Source organism: Chiloscyllium punctatum, chromosome 2 (genome assembly GCF_047496795.1).
Source record: "Chiloscyllium punctatum isolate Juve2018m chromosome 2, sChiPun1.3, whole genome shotgun sequence".
NCBI classification, from domain to species: Eukaryota; Metazoa; Chordata; class Chondrichthyes; order Orectolobiformes; family Hemiscylliidae; genus Chiloscyllium; species Chiloscyllium punctatum.
In genome coordinates this window covers 154,030,185-154,044,394 of record NC_092740.1, presented here as the reverse complement: position 1 = coordinate 154,044,394, position 14,210 = coordinate 154,030,185, and the positions used below count along the sequence as shown (strand labels likewise).

At 45.0% G+C, this 14,210-nt stretch overlaps 1 protein-coding gene across 2 annotated transcripts in view; it reads right to left on the bottom strand.

Moving 5' to 3' along the window:
• The window catches only part of LOC140491978 (histone-arginine methyltransferase CARM1-like), a 103,222-nt gene that overhangs the window by 73,041 nt on the left and 15,971 nt on the right, over positions 1-14,210 (bottom strand). Inside the window, exon 2 of one of the 2 annotated variants that reach the window (XM_072590544.1) lies at positions 6,468-6,593. The exons of the other annotated variant lie outside the window; for it this stretch is intronic. Coding sequence (XP_072446645.1) covers positions 6,468-6,593 — 126 coding nt within the window. The remainder of the gene's footprint in view (positions 1-6,467; positions 6,594-14,210) is intronic. 2 annotated transcript variants of the gene reach the window in all.

Below are 14,210 nucleotides of genomic sequence, written 5' to 3'. Positions count from 1 at the left end.
ATAAAGGGAACTATGGAGCTATGAAGGAGGAGCTGGCCAAAGTTCAATGGTGCAATACTTTAGCAGGGATGACAGTGGAGGAACAATGGCGGATATTTCTGTGTATAATGCAGAAGTTGCAGGATCAGTTCATTCCAAAAAGGAAGGAAGATCCTAGGAGGAGGCATGGGTGGCCGTGGCTGACGAGGGAAGTTAAGAAACATATAAAGTTAAAAGTGAAAAAGTATAACATAGCAAAGATAAGTGGGAAAATGGAGGACTGGGAAGCTTTTAAAGAACAACAGAGGATTACTAAGAAGGAAATACGCAGAGTAAAAATGAGGTACGAAGGTAAACTCGCCAATAATATAAAGGAGGATAGTAAAAGCTTTTTTAGGTATGTGAAAGGCAAAAAAATGGTTAAGACTAAAATTGGGCCCTTGAAGACAGAAACAGGGGAATATATTATGGGAACAAAGAAATGGCAGAAGAATTGAATTGGTACTTCAGATCTGTGTTCACTGGGGAAGACATAAGCAATCTCCCAGAGGTAACAGTGGCTGAAGGACCTGAACCTAAGGGAATTTATATTTGCCAGGAATTGGTGTTGGAGAGACTGTTAGGTCTGAAGGTTGATAAGTCCCCGGGGCCTGATGGTCTACATCCCAGGGTACTGAAGGAGGTGGCTCGAGAAATCATGGATGCGTTGGTGATTATTTTCCAGAGTTCGATAGATTCGAGATCAGTTCCTGCGGATTGGAGGGTGGCTAATGTTGTACCACTTTTTAAGAAAGGAGCGAGAGAGTAAGCAGGCAATTATAGACCAGTTAGTCTGACCTCAGTGGTGGGAAAGATGCTGGAGTCTATTATAAAGGACGAAATTAGGACACATCTGGATAGTAGTAACAGGATAGGTTAGAGTCAGCAGGGATTTATGAAGGGGAAATCATGCTTGACTAATCTTCTGGAACTTTTTGAGGATGTAACTCTGAAGATGGACGAGGGAGATCCAGTAGATGTAGTGTACCTGTACTATCAGAAAGCTTTTGATAAAGTCCCACATAGGAGGTTAGTGAGCAAAATTAGGGTGCATGGTATTGGGGGCAAAGTACTAACTTGGATTGAAAGTTGGTTGGCTGACAGGAAACAAAGGGTAGTGATAAACGGCTCCATTTCAGAATGGGGTACCGCAGGGATCAGTACTGGGACAGCAGCTTTTTACAATATATGTTAATGATGGTATTAGTAATAACATTAGCAAATTTGCTGATGATACTAAGCTGGGTGGCAGAGTGACATGTGATGAGGATGTTAGGAGATTACAGGGTGACCTGGACAAGTTAGGTGAGTGGTCAGATGCATGGCAGATGCAGTTTAATGTGGATAAGTGTATGGTTATCCGCTTTGGTGGCAAGAACAGGAAGGCAGATTACTACATAAATTGAATCAATTTAGGTAAAGGGGCAGTACAGAGAGATCTGGGTGTTCTTGTACACCAGTCAATGAAGGCAAGCATGCAGGTACAGTAGGTAGTGAAGAAGGATAATAGCATGCTAGCCTTCAGAACAAGAGGGATTGAGTATAGAAGCAAAGAGGTTCTTCTGCAACTGTACAAGGCCCTGGTGAGACTACACCTGGAGTATTGTGTGCAGTTCTGGTCTCCAAATTTGAGGAAAGACATTCTGGCTATTGAGGCAGTACAGTGGAGGTTCACAAGGTCAATTCCTGGAATGGCGGGATTACCTTACACTGAAAGACTGGAGCGACTGGGCTTGTATACCCTTGAGTTTAGAAGACTGAGAGGGGATCTGATTGAGACATATAAGATTATTAAAGGATTGGACACTCTGGAGGCAGGAAACATGTTTCCGCTGATGGGTGAGTCCCGAACCAGAGGACACAGCTTAAAAATATGGGGTAGACCATTTAGGACAGAGATGAGGAGAAACTTCTTCACCCAGAGAGTGGTGGCTGTGTGGAATGCTCTGCTCCAGAGGGCAGTGGAGGCTCAGTCTCTGGATTCATTTAAGAAAGAGTTGGATAGAGCTCTCAAGGATTGTGGAATCAAGGGTTATGAAGATAAGGCAGGAACAGGATACTGATTAAGGATGATCAGCCATGATCATAATGAATGGTGGTGCATGCTCGAAGGGCAGAATGGCCTTCTCCTGCACCTATTGTCTATTGTCTATTGTCTATTTTCTATTATCTATTATCTCCCCCATCTCCTGAGGCCACCTTGCTGATCTTTGAGGGGCCCTATTCTCTCCCTAGTTATCCTTTTGTGATTAATGTATTTGTAAAAACTCTTTGGAGTCTCCTTAATTCTATTTGCCAACGCTATCTCATGGCCCCGTTTTGCCCTCCTGATTTCCCTCTTAAGTATACTCCTACTGCCTTTATATTCTTCTAAGGATTCACTCGATATGTCCTGTCTATACCTGACATACGCTTCCCTTTTTTTCTTAATCAAACCCTCAATTTCTTTAGTCCTCCAGCATTCCCTATACCTATCAGACTTCCCTTTCACCCTAACAGATATATATTTTCTCTGGATTCTGGTTATCTCATTTCTGAAGGCTTCCCATTTTCCAGCCGTCCCTTTATCTGTGAACATCTGCCTCCAATCAGCTTTCGAAAGTTCTTGCCTAATACCATCAAAATTGGCCTTTCTCCAATTTAGAACTTCAACTTTTAGATCTGGTCTATCCTTTTCCATCACTATTTTAAAACGAATAGAATTATGGTCACTGGCCCCAAAGTGTTCCCCCACTGACACCTCAGTCACCTGCCCTGCCTTATTTCCCAAGAGTAGGTCAAGTTTTGCACCTTCTCTAGCAGGTACATCCACATACTGAATCAGAAGCTGTTCTTGTACACACTTAACCAATTCCTCTCCATCTAAACCCTTAACACAAATCCTTTAATAACTTTGCTTCACAAAAGAAGTATCTTTTTATTTCAAAATTAACAATTGGTTCAGCATCAACTGCTTGCGGAAGAGAGTTCCAAACCTTGACCACCCGTTGTATATAGAACCATCAATCTTGTTATATTAAACTTGTTTAATGAAACAAAGTTCAAATCCTTTTGTTCCATGTAAGGTCTGGATGGAACATAAATATTGCATTCTATTCTGGTGAGTGTGAAAGTATGGTTATGAAACAGTAGTTAAGGTTTCTCAACTAACAACCGGCCTGACCAGTTAATGTTAAATCATTTAAAGAACTCATGATTCCAGTGAAAATTTACTTCAATTCTACTGGACAAGCAATGTACAGAAAACTATTAACAATAAAAACTGAAAGAACTGCAGATGCCGTAAATCAGAAATAAAACCTAAAATTTCAAGAAAAGCTCAGCAGGTCTGGCAGCATTTGTGGAAGGGAACCAGAGAGTTAATGTCTCAGGTCCAGTGACCCTGCCTCAGAACTCAATTAAACTATTGATTATTAACAATAGCTGTTACAATTCAATGCAAATAAACAGTAGCACACTCACATTAGAATGACTCATTTTCTTCTGTACTTTCACAAGCATTTAAATAAATAAAGCTCCCAACAATAAATCAAATACTTGGCAAGTTCATTGATACACTTTTCTGCAAGATGTTTATGCTGCCATTCTCAGTACAGCTAACACATTATAGGAGTGATGTTCAAATGCAGACCATTCATCTGTCACCTCAACAAAAAACTAGGTGGCAGATGAAAACCGCGGGCCCACTTATCATCCAATTGACTCCTGAGGTTCATCAGATACACTTTCACTTCTAAGGGAGGGTCACTCGGCCGGAAACATTAACTCTGAATTCTCTCCGCAGATGCTGCCAGACCGCAGAGAGTCATAGAGATGTACAGCACGGAAACAGACCCTTCGGTCCAACCTGTCCATGTCGACCAGATATCCCAACCCAATCTAGTCCCACCTGCCAGCACCCGACCCATACCCTCCAAACCCTTCCTATTCATATACACATCCAAATGCCTCTTAAATGTTGCAATTGTACCAGCCTCCACCACATCCTCTGGCAGCTCATTCCATACATGCACCACCCTCTGCGTGAAAAAAGTTGCCCCTTACGTCTCTGTTATATCTTTCCCCTCTCACCCTAAACATGGTTAGGAATGTGGGACTGGGATATCATAGCAATAACAGACAAGCTGAGCCTTTTCAGCAATTTTTGTTTTTGATTTCCAGTATCCACAATTCTTTGGATTTTTATTCCTCTTTCAGACCGGCTTATTAATGGGTGACCTGCTCTCCAGGGAGAGGCATCTTCTGCCAAGTGCGGAACCCCATTTGCCATTCTCCCATGCTATGGGTGGATTATGCATATTTTATCCCATTATCTATCGTTATCCAATCCACTTATGGAGGCTAGAGGGGTCAAGAGCCCACTCTTAATCCTATTTCTTATGTTCTCACTTTAACTTACCCAAGGAATGTTAAAATTCCACAAAAAGCGATGGTTTCGGAAATCTCTCCCATGACCTCCACAATAATCTAACACATCAGTATATCCGACAATCTGCATTATTCAACCATGGCTGATTGCATTCCACACAAGACTTTCCCATGGTCTCACCAGCAGTGGAGCAATATTCTCCTACAGCACACTAATCATCTCTATCTATACCCTATCCCGATAATGGATAATGGTATCTTTAACTCGGAAAACATCAGCTTCATTTGTTGCTTCCTTTATTCATATTTTTTTCTTATGTATCATTCTGAAATCAAACACCCATTAAGAAAGTTCAATGTTGTAGTAAACTGCAAATTTACTACATTAAAAATATATTTTTAGAAGTTCTGCAAATCAGCTAATTACAGGATTAAAAATAAATGGTTTGTCCCATAGTTTACTTAAAAATATACTTTCTCTGCAAGTCAAGTTCCAAATTGACAGAATGAAAGAGTTTTTCCTTTTGGTGTATTTAAGCTGTACATGGGTTTATTCCTTATCCATTCACAATGGTCAATACTGATTAATTTGCTCATTATTCAGCTGTAAACACATGGTATAGGAATGGATCGATGGCTATTTGAGTATATACAATGAACAAACCTAGATGTAGGTGTGCACACAAAAATCAATGATCATTAAAAATAATAAAATAAAATTACATTCAATCACCAAAAATGTCAGTAATTGGCAAAACATAATCTCTATTCGGGAACTGACATATTCAGGTGAATACCAGATTCATTCGTTCTTATTAATTTCTTCCAAATGCAAGAGTTGCAAGAGCTTTAGCTAACAAAGTGAAAAGTTAGGTAAATGGCAGAGATAATTATTGCCACAACTGTAGGGGGAGCAATGGCCTAGTGATGTAATCACGCGACTATTAATCCATAGACACAGGTTCGAATCCCATCACAGCAGATAGTCAAATGTTCAGCCTCCCATGATGCCTAACATGGTAAATGCACCGTCCAATGTGACACTCAGTCTCTCGGGTAGAAAGTTTCTTTTAGATTAGATTAGATTCCCTACAGTGTGGAAACAGGCCCTTCAGCCCAACTAGTCCACACCGACCCACCCAGACCCACTTCCCTCTGACTAATGCACCTAGCACTATGGGCAATTTACCATGGCCAATTCACCTGACCTGCACATCTTTAGACTGTGGGAGGAAACCGGAGCACCCAGAGGAAACCCACGCAGACACGGGGAGAACGTGCAAACTCCACACAGACAGTCGGCCGAGGTTGGAATCAAACCCGGGTCCCTGGTGCGGTGAGGCAGCAGTGCTAACCACTGAGTCACCGTGCCACCCCTCTGAGATTCAATCCAACAACATGTGTGAGGATTTCTCAAAAGGCAAAAGCTGAAACAAATTTCAAAAATGCAACAAATAATTCAAATGGATTGCAGGGAATCTCACCAGAAGACATGTTGGTTCAACATATTCCATTTTGATACGATGGGCTGCATTTCCATCCCAAGGCTGGAGTGTGGTTGAGGATACGTATGCCACTTCTCAGGTCTGTTTTCAAGGAAGCTAGCTTCTTTCTAGGAGTGACATCTTCATTGATGTCACTCAAACATCTCCTCCCAGACTACACCACAGGCAGCGCCAGGTTTCTGACCCTGAGTTTGGTCTACCATCAGATGGGAACCATGAAAGTCATAGGGAGGTGATGGCCTAGTGTTGTTATCAGTAGACTATTAATCCTGAGACTCCTCTGGGGACCTGTGTTCAAATCTCGCCATGGCATAATGGTGAAATTTAATAAAAGTTAAGAGTCATATGATGACCATGAATCTCTTGTTGGAAAATCCCATCTGGTTCACTATGTTCTTTAGGAAAGGAAACTGCCATCCTTACCTGGTCTGGCCACAGCAATGTGGTTGCTCTCTTGGATGGACAATGAATGCTAGCGATACCCTCATCCCATGAATGAAAAAAAACCATGTTGCTCTGTAAGTGTAACATCCATTGCAGAATATCGCCAGATTGAGCCCCGAACCACAACCTTACCATTTATTGATTGAAACTGAAGCAGCACACTGCTGTATCCCACAGTGATGAGAAAGGCCTGTTTCCCCACCCGACAGCTTTCTGTCTCACGGTTCATGGAGCATTTGAACACACAAACTCCATTTCCTGCAAGAAAAGAAATCTTATCTCAGTTCACATCCTTGGTTGTTATAGGCTGACCTGAATCAATCTGCATCCTCAATTTCTTAGGGATGTCTGAAACGTACGAGGACGTGAGAAAACGTGATTAAAGCATCTGTGAAGCTTTTAAGTATAATTCTGGACTTATTTATATGTTGGAACAATCATTTCGTGCACGCAGAAATATGATACACATTTCTTGGTAACTGATTTACTTCAGAACCAACATATTATTATTTCTTCCAAGAAATTGATCAGTAAGGCTCATTTATCAGTTTTTATTAAGAGGCATGTCATACCAGTGTTACAGGAGAAGAAGTTGAATCTGTAGGGACGACTCAGTAGACACCTTTAAGATGAAGTAAGGGCTGGACAAGGCACGCGTAGAGATGTTCTGGGAGGGAGATCAAAGCTCGACCAAACCTCTCTCTGGAACATGACACTTCTGCTGTTTAAGTCAGTTCTGGAAGCAGAATGGCTACCTCGTGGTCTTAGTTTCTATGATTAAGATGTAGTGTTATTGTAAAACTACACCAGATTGCCATCTTAACTTGAGTTATACCCAGCCCTGTTCTAAGAACGCCTTTCTATACACATTCCTAATGAAGGGTTTCTTCCCGAAACATCAACTCTTCTACTCTTCAGATGCTGCCTCACCGGTTGTGCTTTTCCAGCACCACACTCTCGACCCTGACTCTTCAGCATCTGCAGTCCTCACTTTCACCATGTCCTTCTATACAGCCAAATAAACTAAGGTAGGTCCTATGTCTTGATGGTAATGGAAAAGTGAGGGAGCTACTGAGCTAATGAAGTTAGAAATGGTGGATCAACATAATTCTGTCCTTGCTAATGCTCATAGACTCATGTGGATGCCGAGTTATGAATTGTCTGAATTGTGATGGTGTCACAAAACATGATGGATGGTGTTCGGATTGTGGAGACGGTGATGGTGTTCGGATTGTGGAGACGGTGATGGTGTTTGGATTGTGGAGACGGTGATGGTGTTCGGATTGTGGAGACGGTGATGGTGTTCGGATTGTGGAGACGGTGATGGTGTTCGGATTGTGGGGACGGTGATGGTGTTGGGATTGTGGGGACGGTGATGGTGTTCGGATTGTGGAGACGGTGATGGTGTTCGGATTGTGGAGACGGTGATGGTGTTCGGATTGTGGAGACGGTGATGGTGTTCGGATTGCGGAGACGGTGATGGTGTTCGGATTGTGGAGACGGTGATGGTGTTCGGATTGTGGAGACGGTGATGGTGTTCGGATTGTGGGGACGGTGATGGTGTTCGGATGGTGGAGACGGTGATGGTGTTCGGATTGTGGAGACGGTGATGGTGTTCGGATTGTGGAGACGGTGATGGTGTTCGGATTGTGGGGACGGTGATGGTGTTCGGATTGTGGAGATGAGTGATGGTGTTCGGATTGTGGGGACGGTGATGGTGTTCGGATTGTGGAGACGGTGATGGTGTTTGGATTGTGGGGACGGTGATGGTGTTCGGATTGTGGAGACGGTGATGGTGTTCGGATTGTGGAGACGGTGATGGTGTTCAGATTGTGGGGACGGTGATGGTGTTCGGATTGCGGAGACGGTGATGGTGTTCGGATTGTGGGGACGGTGATGGTGTTCGGATTGCGGAGACGGTGATGGTGTTCAGATTGTGGAGACGGTGATGGTGTTCGGATTGTGGAGACGGTGATGGTGTTTGGATTGTGGGGACGGTGATGGTGTTCGGATTGTGGAGACGGTGATGGTGTTCGGATTGTGGAGACGGTGATGGTGTTCAGATTGTGGGGACGGTGATGGTGTTCGGATTGCGGAGACGGTGATGGTGTTCGGATTGTGGGGACGGTGATGGTGTTCGGATTGTGGAGACGGTGATGGTGTTTGGATTGTGGAGACGGTGATGGTGTTCGGATTGTGGAGATGAGTGATGGTGTTTGGATTGTGGAGACGGTGATGGTGTTGGGATTGTGGAGACGGTGATGGTGTTCGGATTGTGGAGACGGTGATGGTGTTCGGATTGTGGAGACGGTGATGGTGTTCGGATTGTGGAGACGGTGATGGTGTTCGGATTGTGGAGACGGTGATGGTGTTCGGATTGTGGAGACGGTGATGGTGTTCGGATTGTGGAGACGGTGATGGTGTTCGGATTGTGGAGACGGTGATGGTGTTCGGATTGTGGAGACGGTGATGGTGTTCGGATTGTGGAGACGGTGATGGTGTTGGGATTGTGGGGACGGTGATGGTGTTCGGATTGTGGAGACGGTGATGGTGTTCGGATTGTGGGGACGGTGATGGTGTTCGGATTGTGGAGACGGTGATGGTGTTGGGATTGTGGAGACGGTGATGGTGTTCGGATTGTGGAGACGGTGATGGTGTTCGGATTGTGGAGACGGTGATGGTGTTGGGATTGTGGAGACGGTGATGGTGTTCGGATTGTGGAGACGGTGATGGTGTTGGGATTGTGGGGACGGTGATGGTGTTCGGATTGTGGAGACGGTGATGGTGTTCGGATTGTGGAGACGGTGATGGTGTTCGGATTGTGGAGACGGTGATGGTGTTCGGATTGTGGAGACGGTGATGGTGTTCGGATTGTGGAGACGGTGATGGTGTTGGGATTGTGGGGACGGTGATGGTGTTCGGATTGTGGGGACGGTGATGGTGTTGGGATTGTGGGGACGGTGATGGTGTTCGGATTGTGGAGACGGTGATGGTGTTCGGATTGTGGGGACGGTGATGGTGTTCGGATTGTGGAGACGGTGATGGTGTTCGGATTGTGTGGACGGTGATGGTGTTCGGATTGTGGAGACGGTGATGGTGTTCGGATTGTGGAGACGGTGATGGTGTTCGGATTGTGGAGACGGTGATGGTGTTCGGATTGTGGGGACGGTGATGGTGTTCGGATTGTGGAGACGGTGATGGTGTTCGGATTGTGGAGACGGTGATGGTGTTGGGATTGTGGAGACGGTGATGGTGTTCGGATTGTGGAGACGGTGATGGTGTTCGGATTGTGGGGACGGTGATGGTGTTTGGATTGTGGAGACGGTGATGGTGTTCGGATTGTGGAGACGGTGATGGTGTTGGGATTGTGGAGACGGTGATGGTGTTCGGATTGTGGAGACGGTGATGGTGTTCGGATTGTGGAGACGGTGATGGTGTTCGGATTGTGGAGACGGTGATGGTGTTCGGATTGTGGAGACGGTGATGGTGTTCGGATTGTGGGGACGGTGATGGTGTTCGGATTGTGGAGACGGTGATGGTGTTCGGATTGTGGGGACGGTGATGGTGTTGGGATTGTGGAGACGGTGATGGTGTTGGGATTGTGGAGACGGTGATGGTGTTCGGATTGTGGAGATGAGTGATGGTGTTCGGATTGTGGAGACGGTGATGGTGTTCGGATTGTGGGGACGGTGATGGTGTTCGGATTGTGGAGACGGTGATGGTGTTCGGATTGTGGAGACGGTGATGGTGTTCGGATTGTGGGGACGGTGATGGTGTTCGGATTGTGGAGACGGTGATGGTGTTTGGATTGTGGGGACGGTGATGGTGTTCGGATTGTGGGGACGGTGATGGTGTTCGGATTGTGGAGACGGTGATGGTGTTCGGATTGTGGAGACGGTGATGGTGTTCGGATTGTGGAGACGGTGATGGTGTTCGGATTGTGGGGACGGTGATGGTGTTTGGATTGTGGAGACGGTGATGGTGTTTGGATTGTGGAGACGGTGATGGTGTTCGGATTGTGGGGACGATGATGGTGTTCGGATTGTGGAGACGGTGATGGTGTTCGGATTGTGGAGACGGTGATGGTGTTCGGATTGTGGAGACGGTGATGGTGTTTGGATTGTGGGGACGGTGATGGTGTTCGGATTGTGGAGACGGTGATGGTGTTCGGATTGTGGAGACGGTGATGGTGTTCGGATTGTGGAGACGGTGATGGTGTTGGGATTGTGGAGACGGTGATGGTGTTCGGATTGTGGAGATGGTGATGGTGTTCGGATTGTGGAGACGGTGATGGTGTTTGGATTGTGGGGACGGTGATGGTGTTGGGATTGTGGAGACGGTGATGGTGTTCGGATTGTGGAGACGGTGATGGTGTTCGGATTGTGGAGACGGTGATGGTGTTCGGATTGTGGAGATGAGTGATGGTGTTCGGATTGTGGAGACGGTGATGGTGTTCGGATTCAGTCCTCTTCCTGTACCTGTCCTCAGTATTATTCCTGTATCTGTGCTCAGTATTATTTCTGCTCCCTGTGCTCAGTATTATTCCTGTATCTGAGCTCAATATTATTCCTATTCCCTGTGCTCAGCATTATTCCCTATGCTTAGTATTATTCCTGCTCCCTGTGCTCAGTATTATTCCTGTATCTGTGCTCAGAATTATTCCTGCTCCCTGTCCTCAGTATTATTCCTGCTCCCTGTGCTCAGTATTATTCTTGTATCTGTGCTCAGTATTATTCCCGTATCCATGCTTAGTATTATTCCTGCTCCCCATGCTCAGTATTAATCCTGCTCCCTGTGCTCAGTATTATTCGTGTACCTGTGCTCAGTATTATTCCTTCTCCCTGTGCTCAGTATTATATCTGTATCCGTGCTCAGTATTATTCCTGTACCTGTGTGCAGTTTTATTCCTGTATCCATGGTCAGTGTTATTCCTATTCCCTGTCCTCAGTATTATTCCTGCTCCCTGTGCTCAGTCCTCTTACTGTACCTGCGCTCAGTATTATTCCTGTATCTGTGCTCAGTATTATTCCTGTACCTGCGCTCAGTATTATTCCTGTATCTGTGCTCAGTATTATTCCTGTACCTGCACTCAGTATTATTCCTGTATCTGTGCTCAGTATTATTCCTGTGTCTGTGCTCAGTATTATTCCTGTATCTCTGCTCAGTATTATTCTTGTTCCCTGTGCTCAGAATTATTCCTGTATCTGTGCTCAGTATTATTCCTGTTCCCTGTGCTCAGTATTATTCCTCTATCTGTGCTCAGTATTATTCCTGCTCCCTGTGCTCAATATTATTCCTGCTCCCTGTGCTCAGTATTGTTCCTGTATCTGTGCTCAGTATTATTCCTGCTCCCCGTGCTCAGTAGTATTCGTGTGTCTGTGCTCAGTATTATTCCTGTATCTGTGCTCAGTATTATTCCTGCTCCCTGTACTCAGTATTATTCCTGTATCTGAGCTCAATATTATTCCTATTCCCTGTGCTCAGCATTATTCCCTATTCCCTATGCTTAGTATTATTCCTGCTCCCTGTGCTCAGTATTATTCCTGTATCTGTGTTCAGTATTATTCCTGCTCCCTGTCCTCAGTATTATTCCTGCTCCCTGTGCTCAGTATTATTCTTGTATCTGTGCTCAGTATTATTCCCGTATCCCTGCTTAGTATTATTCCTGCTCCCCATGCTCAGTATTAATCCTGCTCCCTGTGCTCAGTATTATTCGTGTACCTGTGCTCAGTATTATTCCTTCTCCCTGTGCTCAGTATTATTTCTGTATCCGTGCTCACTATTATTCCTGTATCCATGGTCAGTATTATTCCTGTACCTGTGTGCAGTATTATTCCTGTATCCGTGCTCAGTATTATTCCTGTACCTGTGTGCAGTATTATTCCTGTATCCGTGGTCAGTGTTATTCCTATCCCCTGTCCTCAGTATTATCCCTGCTCCCCATGCTCAGTCCTCTTCCTGTACCTGCGCTCAGTATTATTCCTGTATCTGTGCTCAGTATTATTCCTGTACCTGCGCTCAGTATTATTCCTGTATCTGTGCTCAGTATTATTCCTGCTCCCTGTGCTCAGTATTATTCCTGTGTCTGTGCTCAGTATTATTCCTGTATCTCTGCTCAGTATTATTCCTGTTCCCTGTGCTCAGAATTATTCCTGTATCTGTGCTCAGTATTATTCCTGTATCTGTGCTCAGTATCATTCCTGTTCCCTGTGCTCAGTATTATTCCTCTATCTGTGCTCAGTATTATTCCTGCTCCCTGTGCTCAGTATTGTTCCTGTATCTGTGCTCAGTATTATTCCTGTTCCCTGTGCTCAGTATTATTCCTGTTCCCTGTGCTTAGTGTTATTCCTATCTTCAAAGTCGCAGTCAGGAATGTATGGAAAGTGCAGTTTGGACTTGTATTTTATGAAGCTCATCGCAGAACAGCAAGCCACAGCAATAATATCCTGCATCCACAACATGCCTTGTTTATCTTTGGTTCTGGTAATGCCGTTACTCAGCTTTTAATTGCATATTGTGCCCAGAAAATTCATTTCGGAGTTTTCAAACCAATATCTTTGCTAGATACTTGGCCAATAGAGCAATTGTGTATGAATCCGATATCTGCTTTTACCAAGAGGGTTATCGAGAGAGAACCGTTCTCCGTCATGGTAAAAGGAGGGGTTTGCTTTACTGAACTGTTCCCTGGTCTGGGTCAACCTGTTTGACTGACTGAGCTGAGCTAATCTGGTGATGCTCACGTTACCTCATTCACAGGCAATGCACACAGCTCCCAGATCAGTGTGACAGCAGGGAGTCTCCTCTGGGTTCCTTGACACGTGAGAACTCACCGAGGGAACTGGGTTAACAAACCATGGTTCAAGAGTTCAGCAGCCTGTTGTCAGACTCTATCCATCATTAAAATGCCTCCGCAGTAAAATAACATTGCGGCTGACTACTCAACACCACCTGCTGGTCCCTCGAGACTCACCATATGATGGAGTAAAGCCTCCCACAGGACAGTAAAGAGGCACTGCCTGGCAAACACAATGATCAGAGTAACAGTTGAGCAGAATGTTTGAGAAAACAATACATTAATTACATAAGTTGCATGGGAGAATATTTAAAAACGAGGTACTGAAAATGTCAATTATGTTGAACCTATAGCTTGACATGTACAACTGTTAACTAGATTCCCTACAGTGTGGAAACAGGCCCTTCGGCCCAACCAGTCGACACTGACCCACCGAAGAGTAACGCACCCAGACCCATTTCCCTCTGACTAGCGCACCTAACACTACAGGCAATTTTGCACGGCCAATACACCTAACCTGCACATCCTTGGACTGTGGGAGGAAACTGGAGCACCCGGAGGGAACCCGCGCAGACACGGGGAGAACGTGCAAACTCCACACAGACAGTTGCCCGAGGCTGGAATTGAACCCAGGACCCTGGTGCTGTGAGGCAGCAGTGCTAACCACTGAGCCACCGTGCCGCCCTGACTACTCAACACCAACTGCTTGACCTTCAAGACTCACCACATTAACTGGTAATTGAACGAAGTTCAATTACTCTCTTGTTAATACATATCAATATCTTCAGTTAATACATATCAATAAAGATGGTGGCATTGTGGTAATGTCACAGAACTCGTAACTCCAGGCTAATGCCTTGCAGACATTGGTCAAGTCCCACTATGGAAGCTGGTGGGATTTATTTTCAATCATTTATGTCCAGAATTGAGAGGGCTTTTATGCCACAATTGGGTTCAAGTCCCTCCTGCTCCAGAGGCATGTAACGGTTGGTTGATTAGAAAAACGCCTAACTCTGAAAGTGAAAGCTGGTCTCAGTAATGGCTGTCTGAAACAATCATGCCTTTGTTGTAAAAAACCGACC